Below are 18,235 nucleotides of genomic sequence, written 5' to 3' on the forward strand. Positions count from 1 at the left end.
AAACGTTTAAGGTAATAAATATGCTAATTACCCTGATTTGATCATTACACCTTTTATTCACGTATCAAAATATCATTCTGTATCCCTTAAATAAGTGTGATTATTATCTGTCAGTCAAAAACAAAATTGTCAGATGTCATTTAAAATGTTTAAAACTTAGTAATATGTGCTTTAAAAGAGATACACTTTAATTAAAATATTATTAGCTACCCTGACCACACAAAAAAGAAAATATTTAGATTAATAAAATCAGAAATGAAAAAGAAGATTACTAAAAATCTTACTGATAGTTAAAGACCTACAAGGGAGTCCTACAAACAGCAATATGCCAAGAAATAAATAAATACAACAGAAAAATCTCTATAGACACACAAATTACCTAAATCGACTCCAAAAAAATTAGAAAATTATAATAGACTTACGAGAGAAAATTTAATTACTAATAAAAATCATTCCCTAAAAATGTCCAATCCCAGATGGATTTTACAGATGTTGAAATAATTAAGCCAATCCTACACAGTCTTCCAGAATAGAAGAGACAACACTTCCCAACTCATTTTGTGAAGTTTGTATCACCCTGATACCAAAGACAGAGAAAAATATCATATGAAAACAATTCCACACAGCAATATTCTTTATAAATATAAACGAAAAAATCTTCAAAATTACGCCAGCAAACTGAACCCAGGAATACGTAAAAGGAATTATGCACTATAACAAAGAGAGACTGGACACAAAGTTAGTTTCATAATCAAAAGTCAATTAATGCAGAATACCACATTAACAAAATAACGATAAAAATGAAATTATTATCTCAGCAGATGGTGCAGAAAAAAATATCTGACAAAATCCAAAATCCCTTAATGACAAAACAAAAATCATTAACAAACTAACATTGGATGAAACCTTGTTTAACCTGATAAAGGGCACCTGTGAAAAAATTACAAATAACATTATGCTTAAGGGTGACAGACTGAATCTTTTCTCCCTAAAAGTGGGAAAAGATGAGAACATCTCTTCTCACCTATTCTATTCAACATTATAATGGAAGTAGTAATCAGGGCAATTAAGTAAGGAAAAGGAAATTTGAGATATCCTAATTGGAAAGAAACAAGATAAACTATCTTTATTCAAGATGGCATGACCATGTTCATAAAAAGTCACAGAGCTCAATAGAAAACTAATAAACAAGTTTGTCAAGTTCGCAGAATCCAAAACCAGTATGGAAAATTCACTAATTACCAAATACTAATAATGAGAAATCCAAACAGATAAAAAATTTAAATAACATCTAAAATAATAAAACTTCTATAAATAACAAAAGAAGCTTTACTGAAGACTTAGACTTAAATATATAAAACATTGCAGAAATAAATTAAAGAATATCTAAAAAATAAAAGCTACCTACTGCTCATGGATAGAGTTAATATTGCTAATATAGCAATATTCCTCATATTTATCTACAGATTCAACATAATCCTGGGTGCTATTTTATGGGAATTAAAAATAAATTTTAAAATACGTTTGGAGATGCATAGTAGCCAGAATAACCAAAAGAATCTTGGAAAATAAGAATATTGAAGGACGTACACTTATCAATTCCAAATCTTACCACCAAAATACAGTAGTAAAGAAAATGTGGTAGTGGCATTAGAGTAGACATAAAGATTAATGGACTATAATTTTAAGTGTGGTAATAATCCCTAGCATTTATTGTCAACTGATCTTTGAAAAAAAGTCAAGAATGTTCAATGGGGAAAAAATAATCTCTTTAACAAATGGTGTGAGAACAGCTGGATATTGATATGAAAAAAAATTGAATTTCTACCTCATCCAATACAAAATATTAAAGTGTATCTTATATCAAAATGAGATTAAAGAATGAAACATTTAGAAGAAGCATAAGAATAAATGATGTGATATTGTTGTGATAATTAATTTTACCTGTAAACTTGGCTGGGCACCTGTGCCCAGATATTAAGTCAAACATCACCCTGGATGCCTCTGTGAAGGTGACTTTTAGACAAAATTAACATTTAAGTTGGTAAAGCTCTAGTAAAGCACATTACTCTTCATTATGTGGGTGTATCTCATCCAATCAAAGCCTTTTTTAGAAAACAGTATTTCCTAAACAAAAGGGAATTCTGCCAGGAGACTATGTTGGTCTTAAGATGCAAATCTTCCTTGGATAACCAGCCTGCCCGCTTACCCTACAGATTTTGGATTTACCAAGCCTTCGCAATCGTCTAAGCCAATTCCATAAAATCTCTCTATCCCTCTCTCTGTATGTACAAAACACACACACATACATACACACACACACATATATATCTCCTGTTGGTTTTCTATTTCTCTGGAGAACCCTGATACAGATGTTGGTACCAGGAATGAGGTACCAAGAAAACAGAATCTTAAGGGGACATCTTCTGACTTGGTGCTGGGGTTTTGGGAATTTGCCTTCTACTTTGATTAGATTTAAAGACAATTCTATAGAGAGCAGATAGTTCATGGCATGATGAACAGAGACAGGCAAAATATTACCACTGAATACTTCTGATCAAACACTTATGAAGGCAAGGGTCTTGGTGACCATATATATGATACTTTTGAACATTTTTGCCAAACTAGCAAATATAATGAGATTGATTGCTCCTAATGTTGCTGGACAAAGTGGAGAAAGAAGAGCACAAGCTTAAGTATTTAAATTACCATCTCAAGTGATGCATAAATTACCCAAAAGCTTCTCTGTATGTCTTGAAATAAATTTTTCTATCCTATAGCCATAGAACTGAGATTATTGAAAACCAAACCCAGAATCTTATCCTGTCAGTAGATGAATTACAGTGCAAACTGAATTCCCAACCTCCCATGGTACTGCCATAAAAGAGAGAGCATTGAGTGGGAAGTAGTGGGATCCTGAAAATTGGAGTGGGAACCTAGAGAAGGACCCTAATGAAGCTGGGGCTATAAAACTCCTAAATGCTGGTGAATCTTGTTTGCTAGTAGAAGCAACCTCTCTCTCACTTTATGAGGAAATTAAATAACTCCGAATCTCCTGAGGAAAATATAATGACCTCCCCTGAGGTAGCTCCCTTACAAGATAGGGGTGATTCTCCTCAGGACCCTAGATATGTATCTTCATTGTTTATGTGGATGACATTTGTGTTTGTCACACCAGAACTTTAACATAATGGCTGTGGGGAAAAGAGTGCATCTGCTGACAATAAAGGTCTAGATTACGGAAAAAGATGCCACTAACAGTTGAAAATGTCATGATTGGAGTTCTGGAAAATTACAAAACTAGTAAGGCTTAATGATATAAGTTATGAAGTTTCTGGTACATATATCCATACACGTGGTTCTATGTTTTGGTGTTTATGGGTGTGCAAATACATAATCTATCAACTATAAATTTCAGTGCTTACACTGCTGTATAGTAATAACCATAGAGTTTGTTCAATTAACCTACCTCTATGCTTTGTAATTTAAAGGACAGATCTCTTGATTCAATATCCTTCTCATTATATAAGGAAACATCTGCTTTCTTATGTTTTACTTGGTAAATTACATGTTCAAAGCCAACTGAAGACTCCAGGGGTTCTATTCCATAACTAACATTTTCAAACTGTAGTAAGCCCCTAAAAATTTCAAAAAAAAATTAGTAAGTAAAATAATGCCTTGTAGAAAAGCCAATAAAATGTCACTTAGCATTATTTTTTTCATGGTATGCAGATAATTTTTAACCTGAGTCTAAGGTGATAAAATAGGAGAAAGTTACTGGGAATCCACACACTTACTGAGTGACATCACGTACTAATACTATTAGCATTTGCCTAGTTATTAATATTTCATGGCTTCCAAATATATTTAAAAAATCATAATTCTGCATAAAGGCAGGAACCATTGTTAAGTATTTCCATACCAGGCTTTGTGAGTTGCAGTTTTCCCACAATAGTCATGCCTCACTTTAGAACCACTGAATATTATGTTAAAACGTTTAAAATAATTTTGAAGTAAATATTTTATTTTATAATTCATAAAACAGTAAATTACAACCTGAGTCCAGTACATGTGCTAACCATCGCCACAGATTTTGGATAACCTTCAATATACCCTTGGTAGTGGCAGAAATTCTGAAAAATAAAATATGCATATCTCCATTAGAATGGTTTGTGTTATAGATACAATTTTCAAATATGTAAAACATATATGTGTTTTGTTTGTATGCATCAAACACTCATTGTTTCAAAAATTGATTTATAATGTTATTAGATGAGCATATGGTTCTGTTTTCCTAAGTACTTTCCACAGATTCACAAAAAATGAGTATATTTTCGTATTTCTATATGTTTTAAATTAAGCATGACATTCTCAGCTGTTAGAGTGAGGTAAACATCTTCAAAACTTATTTTTTTCATACTTTTCTGACAATGTTGCATGGTAGATAATGGTAGATAAGCAAAGTTAATTTTTAATTTCATCGAAATGTTTTTCAATTCCATCAAAATGTTTTCATTTGCAAATTTCACCTAGAATTTGTATTGACCTTTGCTTTATAGTTCATTTTTCTACTATGATACCTAAAATCTTAGTTTGTACCACTTTCCAAATACCATACTTCATCGAGTCAATACATTCTATTTCTATTTCCATCTTATTTAAAATTTTATGTGAAAATATTTATGCTTTTATTTTTACCACCAATTGGGGTGTACTTCAAACTTTATATAATGAAGGTAAAAACATCTTGAACATTCCACAGCTTTTATCTCCTTCTTTCTAAATGTGGCTTATAATACCCATGTTGATAATATTTCTAAATCTGTGAAATAATCAGGAAGTTACATCAACCTTAAACATATGATGTCATTGAGAAACTGAGAAATGAATGAATAAGTCATTTTTAAGCCACATAGGATAAAATTTTCATGGAAGAATAAAAAAGCTTCACTTATTACCCAATATCCTTTCCCAGTTTATTTTTATTTTTTATTTTTATCATTGTCAGTTTTGCATTGTTTGCCTTCACTATAATATCTTCTTGCTCAATATTACATTTGCACTTGAAAAGTATGTGTATATATTTGATATATTTGTTGAATTTCTTTCTACTTCATTTAGAAGTTTACGAAGTTTCTACTTCATTAATTATTGGAAGAGAAATTTTAAATCTTCAAATATAATTTATTATTTGTCTATTTCTTTCATTTCCGTTAATTGCTGCCTTTGATAATTTGAGGATTTGAGATCTGTTTTTTTATGTTTTGTTTTGTTTTTTGATTTTTTCTCTTTTTTTGAGACTGAATCTTACTCTGTCGCCAGGCAAGAGTGCAGTGGCGCGATCTCAGCTCACTGCAATCTCCTCCTCCCAGGTTCAAGTGATTCTCCTGCCTCAGCCTCCTGAGTAGCTAGGACTACAGGTACATGCCACTACGCCCAGCTAATTTTCGTATTTTTAGTAGAAACGAGGTTTCACCATTTTGGTCAGGATGGTCTCGATCTCTTGTCTCATGATCCGCCCACCTTGTTCTCCCAAAGTGCTGGGATTACAGGTGTGACTCACCACACCCGGCCTGAGGTCTGTTTTTATGTGCACACACATTTTAGATTGTTTAAGCATCCTGGCAATTTTGCCTTTTAATTATGATGACTATCTGTTTGTCCTGGAGAGATGACAAAATCCGGGACAATGATGAATGGCTTACACGTGTCCTACTCTGGATGCAGGGAACAAACTCTTTTCTCATCTAGTTGGCTGATTATTTTTTCTTTTGTAGATAAGTCTTTATTTATCAAGATAATATGACTTTAGGAATGGGAATCATGTGTGGACTTAAGAAAAATAAATAGTCCAATAAATACACCTGTTCCCAACTGAATTTAATGAGCTTTTTCCTAGGATAGAGGTAGGCCTGCAACCTTGGCAAACGTAATTTATTTTCATGGCAGCATATTTTTACTACATTTGAGATTAACATGCAACTACTTACCACATTCAGATTGCTGATGCTTTGAATGCTCTGTAGCATTCTTGCTTTTTTTTTTAACTGTACATTTATCTTTCATGGTTACCTCTTGGGAGGTAGGAAGCAGAGTTATATATGGAAGAATGATGCAAAATACAGGTGTGGGATATTGTGATCTCCTGTGCCCCTGTCTTGGATTCTCACTCTGTCTTCTTTCTCTCCTCTCTCTCATTTATGCAAACACAAACCGACATACGCACACACATATATGTATGTGTGTGTATAACACTGTGTAACAGTATCTTAGTTATATATTTGTATAGACTACTCTCTAACTGACTCATGGAGTTGTGTACTCTCTTGCGCAAAACTTAAAGCAACTGACCATATCTATTAATTCTTCTGTTGAAATCCCAGCCTTTCTAAAAATGCTTTACTTTCAAAACACTTGATTGAGTCGCTATATAAAAATCAGGAATGCAAATGGAAAACACAACAGCAATTAGTAGAGCAGAGCTGAGGTTAAAAAACATGATTTTTTGGGCATGAGCAATCTCGGCAATTTTATTCACTCTTCTTTACTATTTTTATAACAAACTATAGATAATATTAAATTAAGCTCTACATGTTCTAAATAGATGAAAATTTAGTATACTCCTAAACATGTGTGAAATTTCATGTGTACTTATTTGGTCCTTGAACATAGTTCAAAGAAGATTCGATTCTTATTTTCTCTTCAGATTTAGCTTTCCTGATACAAGTCATGGTTTTTCATTTTACATATTTCACAACATATTTAATGCCTATCACCTAAGGTACATAAGCCCTTAGCATGTTTCTAAGTAGTTTAGAAACACTACAATCATGTCTTTCTGGTTAATCATCTGTTTGATAGGGCTCAGTACATCAGTATACATCATCAACAGGAAAACATTAAACTTATGCCACAAAGCCATGACCCAACCCTTTAGACTCTTATAATATGTGGACACTAAATAAGGTGATCATAGAAACTCACATGACAAAAATAAAAGAGATCATAAAAAAACATACCTGAAAATCTTGGTCAAGTGGTTTCATAATTCCTGTGCCATTATAACTGTAAACTCTAAAATTATGGGATAAAAAATTTCTGTAAAATGAAGATAAAATGAAAAAATTTGTTTCTTAACCTTTTGTTTTGAAAAATTTATTTTATTAATTATAGATACGTAGGTTGACACAGAAAGAGCAAGAGAAACAGAGGGATATTTTCTAAATGTATGGATTTTGTTCGAAATTTTACTCAAACATCTTAGACTTCACTTACTCTATCGTTACTCCGTCCTCCTAGCTGTTTTCCAAACACAACAGGCAAGGTTGGACCTCGGGATATTTGTACCATTTTATTCCTGGAAAGTTCTTCAACATAGTTCTTGTTCTCCATCTACTTCAAGTCTTTGCTTATACATCAATTTCCCAATGAGATTTATCTTGAAAATTTTATTTAAAATGTCAACTTGTTCAATCACCAAAGCATAGGATATTTAAATGAACCATACTCTAACTTTATAGTTTTTGCTCAAGCATATATTACCTTCTCACATTCTTTCTACTCTATGTATTTATTATATAATTATTCATCTCATTTGACAATAATATAAACTCAGAGATTTGTATCTATGTTGTTACTAATACTAATGCACCCCAAGCATTAGTATTGTTTGCTAAAGTTACATAAAAAATAAAGCTAATCTCTGAAGATCAGAGCATTTTTTTTTTTCAAAATTGATGACACAGTATCAAAAAACCTGTATGTAAATCAAGGAGGATAAAGGGAAATAAAAGTCAGATATAAACATATCATCAAAAGAAAAACAAAAGACTAATAAAAACCCAGATAAACTTTAAAGACCTTTAAAGTTTCAAGAAAAAAGGATGTGGCCGGGCGTGGCGGCTCAAGCCTGTAATCCCAGCACTTTGGGAGGCCGAGACGGGCGGATCACGAGGTCAGGACATCCAGACCATCCTGGCTAACACGATGAAATCCCGTCTCTACTAAAAAATACAAAAAACTAGCCGGGCGTGGTGGCGGGCGCCTGTAGTCCCAGCTTCTCGGGAGGCTGAGGCAGGAGAATGGCGTGAACCCGGGAGGCGGAGCTTGCAGTGAGCCGAGATCGCACCACTGCACTCCAGCCTGGGCGACAGAGCCAGACTCCGTCTCAAAAAAAAAAAAAAGAAAAAGAAAAAAGAATAAAGGATGTTGCTTTTGAAGAAACAAATAATTCTTAATAAACAAATTAACAAATAATCCAGCTAATTCATCAATAGAAAAGGAAAAAAAAAAAAAAAAAAAGCCAGAAAACAATGGAATGATTATTTAAAAGGCAAAGGACATCTTTTTCAAAGACATCTTAACATTTATTCCAGCAAAAATTTGTAAGAATATAGTTAAGTTGTTTCATACGAATTTTAGCATCGTTTTTTGTTTCCATTTCTGTGAAAAACGTCTTTAGAATTTTGAGAGGGTTTACACTGAATCTGTAGATTTCTTTGGGTATTATGGACACACTTTAGCAATATTTATTTTTCCAGTTCACGAACATGGTATATCTTTCTATTTATTTGTTGTTTTCCTTCATTTCTTTTAACAATGTTTTATAGTTTCCAGTGTACAGATCTTTTACCTCCTTAGTTAAATTTGTCTAAATAGCCAAAACGATCTTGATCAAAATGAACACAGCTAGAGGCATCATACTACCTGACTTCAAACTATACTGTATAGCCATAGTAACCAAAAGAGCATGGTACTGGTATAAAAATAGATATATAGGCCAATGGATCAATATAGATATAAGAGAAATAAAATAACGAATGTACAGTCAGTTGGTGTTTGACAAATGTTAAGAAGACACAATGGGGAAAGGACAGTCTCTTCAATGAAATCCCATAAAGAAAACTGGACACCCACATGCAGAAAAACAAAATTGCATCCTATAACACACCATATTAAAAAACTCAAAATGGATTAAAACTTAACTATAATAGTTGTGATGCTAAAACTACTATAAGAAAGCAAAGAGGAAAAACTTGACATTGGTCTGGGCAATGATTTTTTGGATATGACTACCAAAGCACGGGTAACAAAAACAAAATTAGATAAAAATTAGACAAATGGGAGTACATAAGATTTAAAAGCTTCTGTACAGCAAAAGAAACAATCAACACCATGAAGAGACAACCTAAAGAATGGGAGAAAAGATTTGCCAACTACGCATCTAATAAGAGGTCAAAATCCCAAATGCATAGGAACACAACTCAATAGCAAAAAAAAAAAAAAAAAAAAAAAAAAATTGAAAATGAGCAAAATACCTAAATAGACTTTCTCAGAAGAAGACACACATATGGCCAAAAGGTATATGAAAAAATTCTCATTATCACTAATCATCAGAAAAATGTATATCAAAACCACAATGGGATAACAGCTTACTCCTGTTTAATTGGCTATCATCAAAAAGACGGAAGATAACAAGTGTTGGCAAAGACGTGGAGAAAGGGGAATACTTACACGATGTTGGTGGAAATGTAAATTGTATAACTATCATGGAAAATAATAAGGAGGTTTCTCAAAATGCTAAAAATAGAACTAGTGTATGATTCAGCAATCCCTCTACTGGGCGTATATCCAAAGCAAATAAAACTAGTATGTTGAAGAGATATCTGTAATAAACATCTCCCAGGTTTATTGCAGTAGCACTCACAACAGTCAAGATATGGAATCAAGCTTAAGTGTCCGTCAATGGACAAATGGATAAAGAAAATGTGGTATATATGCATAATGGAATAGTAGACAGTCATAAAAACAAAAGAAATTCTTTCATTTGTTACAGGCTGGATGAATCTGGAGGGCATTATGTGAAGCAGAATAAGCCAGGTTCAGAAAGAAAAATATTACCTGATCTCATTTATATGGAGAGTCTAAAAAATTCAAACTCATAGAAGCAGAGAGTAGAAGGCCGGGCGCGGTGGCTCAAGCCTGTAATCCCAGCACTTTGGGAGGCCGAGGCAGGCGGATCACGAGGTCAGGAGATCGAGACCATCCTGGCTAACATGGTGAAACCCCGTCTCTACTAAAAATACAAAAAACTAGCCGGGCGTGGTGGCGGGCGCCTGTAGTCCCAGCTACTCGGAGGCTGAGGCAGGAGAATGGCCTGAACCTGGGAGGCGGAGCTTGCAGTGAGCCGAGATCGCGCCACTGCACTCCAGCCTGGGTGACACAGCGCGAGACTCCGTCTCAAAAAAAAAAAAAAAGAAAAAGAAAAGAAGCAGAGAGTAGAATGATGGCTTTTAAGAGCTAAGAGTGGGGAAATGGGAGATGATGGATAAAGAGAAGAAAGTTTCAGTTAGAAGTAATAAGTTCTGGAGAGTTTTTGCACACAAGTTGAGTGTAGTTAGTAATGTTTTATACTTGGAAATTGCTAAGAAATTAGATCTCAAGTATTCTCAACCTCAAAAAAGGTATAAGGTGATGGATATGTTAATTAGCTTAATCATTTCATGATCTATACATATCTAAAAATATGTAGCAAACTGTTAACATATATAATTTTTTCTGTCAATTAGACCTTTATATAACTGGAAGGAGAGAAATATAATTAAATAAAGATATAATGACAAATAAAAACACGTATTATTTAAAACAAGCAGTCTTACAATAGAAATATATTAAGAATTCCTGAGATATATCAAAATTAGCTCCAGATAGAAGCACAGAAATGTAGGGAGGACTAAAGAGCACCAGAATTGGTAAATTTTGGTTAAATTAAAATGAATACTGACTTTATAAAAAATAGTAATACTTCATGGAGATGTAAAAATATACAGGTTTGTGATGTGTAAAAAAATAATGAAGGGGAAGCAGAGGGTAAAGGGAGTTAGAGATTTAAGGATCTAAAAACATATGGTAATTGGTGGTAGGAATAATTTGTAATAGATTCAATTACTCAAGAGTTGATATGTTAACATAGAGAACTACTAAAAGAAGAGTAAAAGAATGTATCACAAAGAATTTAATTGAGGAATAATGTGTAATATAAATTAGTAGATTCAATCAGATACAGGCAATGAAGAAAAAAGAGGAATATAAAACAAAAGATCAAACAGAAAAAATAATGTTTCCAAAATCACATGAAAATTTAAACAATCAAGAAGAGTAAGCACACCTTAAAACTGAAGGACAAGTTTGGTTATAAACACCTGTTATAAAGTCATAGTAGTTAAAACTATGACATTTGGACAGATAAATAGACAGGGTTTAAGAATGAGTATTTACATAAAGAGAAGAGAACAAAGAATCCAGAGACTCCTTTATATACAGTCATTTAATTTATAAAAAAGATTACATTACAGTGGAGTGAAGAAATATCATTTTTTTTTATTGTGCTGGGTCCACTGGATGCTAATTTGAAAGAAAAATAATTGCCAAAGCATCTATGATGAGGAAAAAGGTGAAAAGGCTTTATATTTAGGCTATCAAGATTTATCATAAACAGACAAATAGACCAAAAAGTTTAATCAAGAGCCTGGAAACAGATAAAACCATATATAAATGTATAATATATAACCATCATCACACAGAAGACGTGTACAGAAAGACAGAAGATTCCATAAAGCTCTTGAAACATTTGAAAAATCATACAGAAAAACTAAATTGCTTGTCTACCTTACAGCATATTCAAAAGCCAATTTCTGTTTCAACAAAGACCCGAATGTGAAAGGCAAAACTAAAAATATTTTAGAGGATTATATAAGATTTAGTCATGGTCTTTGAATAGGAAAGGATTTCTTATACAAGATACAAATATAACTTACCATAATGGAAGAATTATCTTTGCCAAATACCATAAGTGTGAAAACACAGGGAGAGAAAAGGTCAGATTAGAAATATCTTTTGACAAAGAACAAATGTCTTAAACATCTTTTGACAAAGAACAAATGTCTTACACAAGCACTTCACAGGGGAGAAATTCCATATGGCTAACTGCTGTATTTAAAAAGTTAGAGAAATTATTTACAGTTGGAGAAATATACATTAAATCACAGTAGGACATAAGTATATAATTATAAACTTAAAACATCTACCACTATTAATAGAATATATAATTCAGAGGGGTGTGTAAATTAGTATAATGCTTTGGAGGAAATGTATGGTAATTATGAAATGCATGTAACTTAACCCACCAGTATGCTATTAGTCATATGTGCTACAAAATATTGTGCATATGTCTAAAATAATATATATTTTAATATAACCAAACTAGACAGAAACAAAATGTTCAACATAAGATGATATAAATTGTTGTATAATCATGAAATTGGATGCTATACAGTAATAAAAATGAATAAATTGGAATTCTTGCAACAACATTGAAAAACCTCACAAACATTATTTTGAGTGACTGAAACTAGAAAAATCATTATAATTCATTTATTTAGAGCTAGAAAACAGACAAAATGAAACCACATTAGCTAGGATAATAAATCATAAATAAAATCAGGAAAATGGATATCACAACAATCCAGAAAAGTAGTGAGAAGGACTGAGGGGCTATTACAGGAAATGATAAACAGCACAACTTCTTGAGTGCAGTCAATATATGTGTAAAGTCAGAGAGTTACATAAATATTCACTTCATGACACTTACTTAACTGCATAAACATATTTTATGTTTTAATTTATGCCAATTTATTATGCAATGAACATTAAAAAATTTTAAAGATAATTGACAGTGATTTTGTGACAGAAAGGAGACCTATTTCCCAGTTTCCATCGCCACTCTTGATATTGAAATGACTGATGAACAATAATAATTTTCAAATACAGGACTACACTGTAAATAATGGGGTAATAAACTGGCCCATAGGTCAAATCCAGCTGATAGACGGTTTTTGAAAATAGAGTGGTTTTGCAAAATAACCACACCCATCATTTGCAAACTGTTTATGGCTGCTTTTACAACAGCAGGTAGTTGCAAGAGAGTATATAGAGCTCAGAGTCTAAAATATTTACTATCTCCCCTTTGCCAAAATATTTCCTGAGTCTATTATATTATAGGGTTAATGGGAATGATCAAAGCAATAGAAACAAAGGCTGGTACCACAGCTGAAAGAGTGAGCAGGTGAAGCTGTGCAAAGTAAGATGAATTCTGGATCAGAACCATACCTTAAGAATAGGTGGTTTAATGTCCTCTGGTCATTAGCATGAGAACACATTATTTGAGACAATAGTCCCCGGCATCAGAACACATTGATGTGAGCCTTTAAATGAAAGGAATAGAGCTAGAAATTTCCTCTCCAAGTTGCTAATAGAAACGAAAAAAAAAAAAAAAAATCAATACCTGCTTCTATCATCTCAGCATTTGTTTCATCCCAGAATTTATATTTTGAAACCTAATCACCAATGTGATGGTTTTAGGAGGTGGTACTTTAGGGAGATGATCAGGTCACAAGGCTGGAACCCTTCTGAATGGAATTAGTGTCCTTATGAAAGAGACCTCAGAGAATTGACCTGCTCCTTCCACTGTGTGAGGGCACAGCATACAGCAGCCATTCAGAACCAGGAAATGAGCCTTCACCAGACACTGAATCTGCCAGTGCCTCAATCTTGGACTTCCCAGTGTCTAGAACTATAAGAAATAAATCTCTTTTGTTTATAAGCTACCCAGTCTATGGTATTAATATTTTGTTATAGCAGCCCAAACAGACTAAGACACCTGCTGTACACAGACCCTGGACAAAAGGATGCTACCCCATACTGACCGAGGCAGAAATAGCATCACGTGCAGAAATGAAAACCCTAAACTATATCTCAGGCAGACGTGAAATGGATTCCAAGCAGCGCTATTATCACTGAAATCCTGAGCTGATAAAGTGTAAACTTTTGACCCAGTTAATTGTCGTGGCAGGAACCAAGTAGAAGCATCCATAAAACCACTCCCAAAGAGAGGCCTCCACAACACAAAAAAGATTAGAGGATGGTAGAAAATAAGGTTCACTCAAAGGAGCTCATCAGCGATGGTTCCAAACATATGGAAAAGTCCAAAGCTTGAAAACTGGGAGAAATCATGTAGAAAAATAGCAATAATCAAGTAAACTGTGAAACTTAAGAATAAAGAAGTTTTAATGTTGAAATGGATAAAAGACAGAGATAAAAAGCTATAAAATATTTACAAAGCACAAATATGTCACTGTGTACAGAAATCCTAACCATGAAAAACATAGTCATTGAAAAATATTCTTGAAGAGTAGACTAGACATACATAAAGAGTGAAATGGAAATCTTCCAGAATAAAGCACAAAATCAGGAATAACAGGAAATGTGAATGAGTACATAGAAATATGTGATAGATAAGTGAGTCAAAAACGGCTAACTTTAGAGAACAAAATAATGATTCACTAAAATTTATATTAAGGGGTCCCAATGTATATTCAGTAGCATCCCAGAAAAGGTTACTAGAGTGAGAAAAAGAAACAATTAAACTTAAAAATTGATGAGAATTTCCATAATTGATGCAAGGATGTTAATTCTCAAACTGAAAATTCAGAGTCCTGAGAGATATAAACAAAAAGATCAATGACTAGCACGTCATAGACAAACCACAGCATCTTAAAAGATATCAGAAGTACACATTGGCTTTGGTGTTACTCTAAATATCCTACTAATCTGGATCTCTTCTCAGGTTTCTCAAGAATACCTTGTGCAATGTCATAAAATTGGTTCCTGGTGTCCTTATTTTGTATATTTGAAAGCCCTTGGAGATGGTCATGTTGCCAGGAAAAGATACAGTTTGGTGCTAGCTCTGCACACAGTCCAGACCTCATTGTCTTTTGAAAGTAAATATTGCTATCACCCTGAGCATCTATAAACTGTTGACCATGCCTGAAACTAACTAGTTACCAGGATACTCTGGGTAGGGACTGACAGGGCTTGAGGTAGACTAATAACAGTAGCCACTAAAGGCTTCAGTACTCCACCAGCGTGGGCAACCCAACAACACTTTATGTTGTCCCATCCCATAATATTATGCACCTTATTCTTATCTGATGCAGGTGAAATGTAAAAACAATGAAAGCTTTGAATTTTACTTTTATTATACGTTTGGTTATTCATTTCTAAAATGTCTGATTTGTAATATTCTATTTCTTGCTGCTTATTGATATTTTACAATAATGTTTTGAATGTTTTTGAGCCAAGAGTTTTCTGGCAACTGCTCTTGAATTTACAAATATCTGGTGATTCTCTGGTGACAGCTTTGTAATTACTTTCTAATTTTATTATGCTAGTCATTGAGGATATGGTTACTATTCAAAAGATTTTTTTATTTTAGTGTGTGATTTTTTTTCTTAAGTACCTTTTCACCGCTTGTGTGCAAGAAAATAACGACTTTATTTGTAAGGTACACAGTATGTGATTCATCCATTACATCACCATAAATTGTACTGTACATTCTATACATTTTTTCTAATAGAAAAAAGAGCTTATGAAATCTACTGTTATGGCTATATTTTAATTCGGATATTCTTATATGTCTAATTACACTTTACATATTTTGATCTATATTAAACATTTATAAATACTGTATCTGTGATGCAGAAAGTAAGTTCAGAGGATGCCTTATTACTGGTCACTGACTTGCTCTCAGTCTCATCACTTGGCATTCTAAAGTAACAGCTGTTGGTGAGATTCTACCTGGGTTTGCTCTACGTATTTTTTGCAGAAGGCAGCACTTTTTTTCCTTCAGAAAAAAGTAATTTTGAGTCTTTTTTTAATGGTATTTCTTCAAACTAGTACCGTCCATCTTATAAATAGAAAACATTTTCCAAAATTTATGATGTATAAAAAGATTGTAGCTATGGATTCTAGAAATGATACGGATGTATTTTTTATTTTTGTATTGATTTGGTAACTTCACTTGCAGGATTCTGCTTTTGATAATTTGTAGAAGTCTGTTCTTATCACTTGAAGAATCATTTCAATTTTCACTTTTCTTTATTTCTCTGTATATTGTGCTTGTTTTCCCCAAATTCATCAACTGATCTGAGATTGAATTTGGCTAATTACAAATTTTATTTAATTTTAAGTCCTTAATAAGTTGTGATAAAGTATGTAAACTAATTTAAAAATGTGTCATGATTCACAACATCCAGCAATCTGCTATGTTCTTTGAAATATACCTTGAATATAAGAGAACTTAAAAACAAGCCATATATATTTTTTATGAGAGATAGAAAATTATCAAAATTCATCCTCTATGAAACCTCTTGGATAATCAAATAAAAATCTGGTGCTACTGGGAACAAGAAAGAGGGGCACGTACACTCTGAATTCGAGTTCTAGGTACGTGTCATATAGGCTTAAATCATATGATAAGGAACGAATGAATGGCAAGTAGCTAGAAATATTTTCAAATGCAAAATTACATTTTGGACAATTTCAAACAAAAATTATAAGTAGAACAAAGAGAATTGATAAAATAATGATGATTACCTACTTTTGCATTAAATTCACAGTGTATGGTTTCCCTTCAATTACAATTTTGTAGGATACCTGGCAGGAGAGCACAGTAAAAATACAAAGAAAATGAGAAAAATGTTAGAAAGGATAACCACCATTTTACATTCATGATAATTACATTCTAAAACACATTCATTTAATAAAAGGAGAAAAAATTAGAATTCAATGCTGATTTATTTGAATGGCATTTGACATTATAACTCTAGATTTCATAATCAAAATAATGAATAAAATAATGTATATACTTTCTTATTTTTTCATTTTGAAATGTGTGTGTTGATTTTATGTCCTGCAACTTTATTGAATTCATCTGTTTGATCTAACAGTTTTATGGTGGAGTCTGGGGTTTTCTATATATGGGATCATGGCATGTGCTAATAAAGATATTTTACTTCCTTCTGATTTTGGATACTGTTTATATCTTTTTCTCTGTCCTTGATATCAGTACTATGTTGAGAGAGGGAATCCTTGTCTTGCACCACATCTTAAAGAAAAAGCTTTGGCCCGGCGCAGCGGTTCACACCTATAATCCCAGCACTTTGGGAGGCTGAGGCAGGCGGATCATGAGGTCAGGAGTTTGACACCAGCCTGACCAACATGGTGAAACCCCGTCTCTACAAAAATATAGAAAAAATTAGCCCAGCGTGGTGGCGGGTACCTGTAATCCCAGATACTCGGGAGGCTGAGGCAGGGGAATTTCTTGAACCCCGGAGGCGGAGGTTGCAGTGAGCCAAGATGGCGCCATTGCGCTCCAGCCTGGGCAACCGGGTGAGGTTCCGTTAAAAAAAAAAAAAAAAGAGGTTTTAGTTCCTTTCCACTAATTATGATGTTGACTATGGGTTTTTCATAACTGTCCTTAATTATATTCAGGCACCTTCCTTCTACACCTAAACTGTTGAGTGTTTTTAATCAAGAAAGGATGTTAGACTTTGTGGAATGCTTTTTCCTGGTCTCCTGGTGTCTTCATATCCACATGCGTCTATGCTCAGATTCCTTGTTCTTTACAAGGACACCAGTTATATGATATTAGAGCCCATTCTATTCTAGTAAACTCATTTTAATTTAATTACCTCTTTATGAGTCTGCCTCCAAATATGCTTACGTTCTGAGGCATCAGGGGTTAGGACTTCAAGAAATAAACTCTCTTTTGGATTTGGGACAATTGTTCTGAAGATTCAACTTTTTAAAGTCATTTCTCAGTTAAAATATGTTTACTATTACCTCTTCTTCTTTTTTCCCCTATTTCAGGAATGCCAATCACTCTATGCTTAAGCTTCTACTTCTGTCCTTTTCTCTTAGCCTTTCATATGTTGCATTTCATTTCTTTAGGTGTCTCTGTTCTACTTTAAATCCCTGACTTTTATATTTTCACATTGCATTTTCCACTTTTAGAAGTTGCATTCAGTTATTTTTAAAATCTAGTAATTTTGGCCGGGCGCGGTGGCTCAAGCCTGTAATCCCAGCACTTTGGGAGGCCGAGACGGGCGGATCACGAGGTTAGGAGATCGAGACCATCCTGGCTAACACGGTGAAACCCCGTCTCTATTAAGAAATACAAAAAACTAGCCGGGCGAGGTGGCGGGCGCCTGTAGTCCCAGCTACTCGGGAGGCTGAGGCCGGAGTATGGCGTGAACCCGGGAGGTGGAGCTTGCAGTGAGCTGAGATCTGGCCACTGCACTCCAGCCTGGGCGGCAGAGCGAGACTCCGTCTCAAAAAA

The 18,235-nt window shown here is 33.6% G+C and overlaps 1 protein-coding gene across 1 annotated transcript in view; it reads right to left on the reverse strand.

The window, feature by feature from the left end:
* ADAM2 (ADAM metallopeptidase domain 2) overlaps positions 1 to 18,235 on the reverse strand; it is a 114,336-nt gene that overhangs the window by 93,671 nt on the left and 2,430 nt on the right. The window contains exons 3-6 of the mRNA XM_025394445.1: positions 16,496 to 16,551; positions 7,020 to 7,098; positions 4,057 to 4,133; positions 3,470 to 3,638 (exon numbers count right to left, since the gene is read on the reverse strand). Coding sequence (XP_025250230.1) covers positions 3,470 to 3,638; positions 4,057 to 4,133; positions 7,020 to 7,098; positions 16,496 to 16,551 — 381 coding nt within the window. The remainder of the gene's footprint in view (positions 1 to 3,469; positions 3,639 to 4,056; positions 4,134 to 7,019; positions 7,099 to 16,495; positions 16,552 to 18,235) is intronic.

The sequence above is a fragment of the Theropithecus gelada genome, chromosome 8 (genome assembly GCF_003255815.1).
Source record: "Theropithecus gelada isolate Dixy chromosome 8, Tgel_1.0, whole genome shotgun sequence".
NCBI lineage: Eukaryota > Metazoa > Chordata > Mammalia > Primates > Cercopithecidae > Theropithecus > Theropithecus gelada.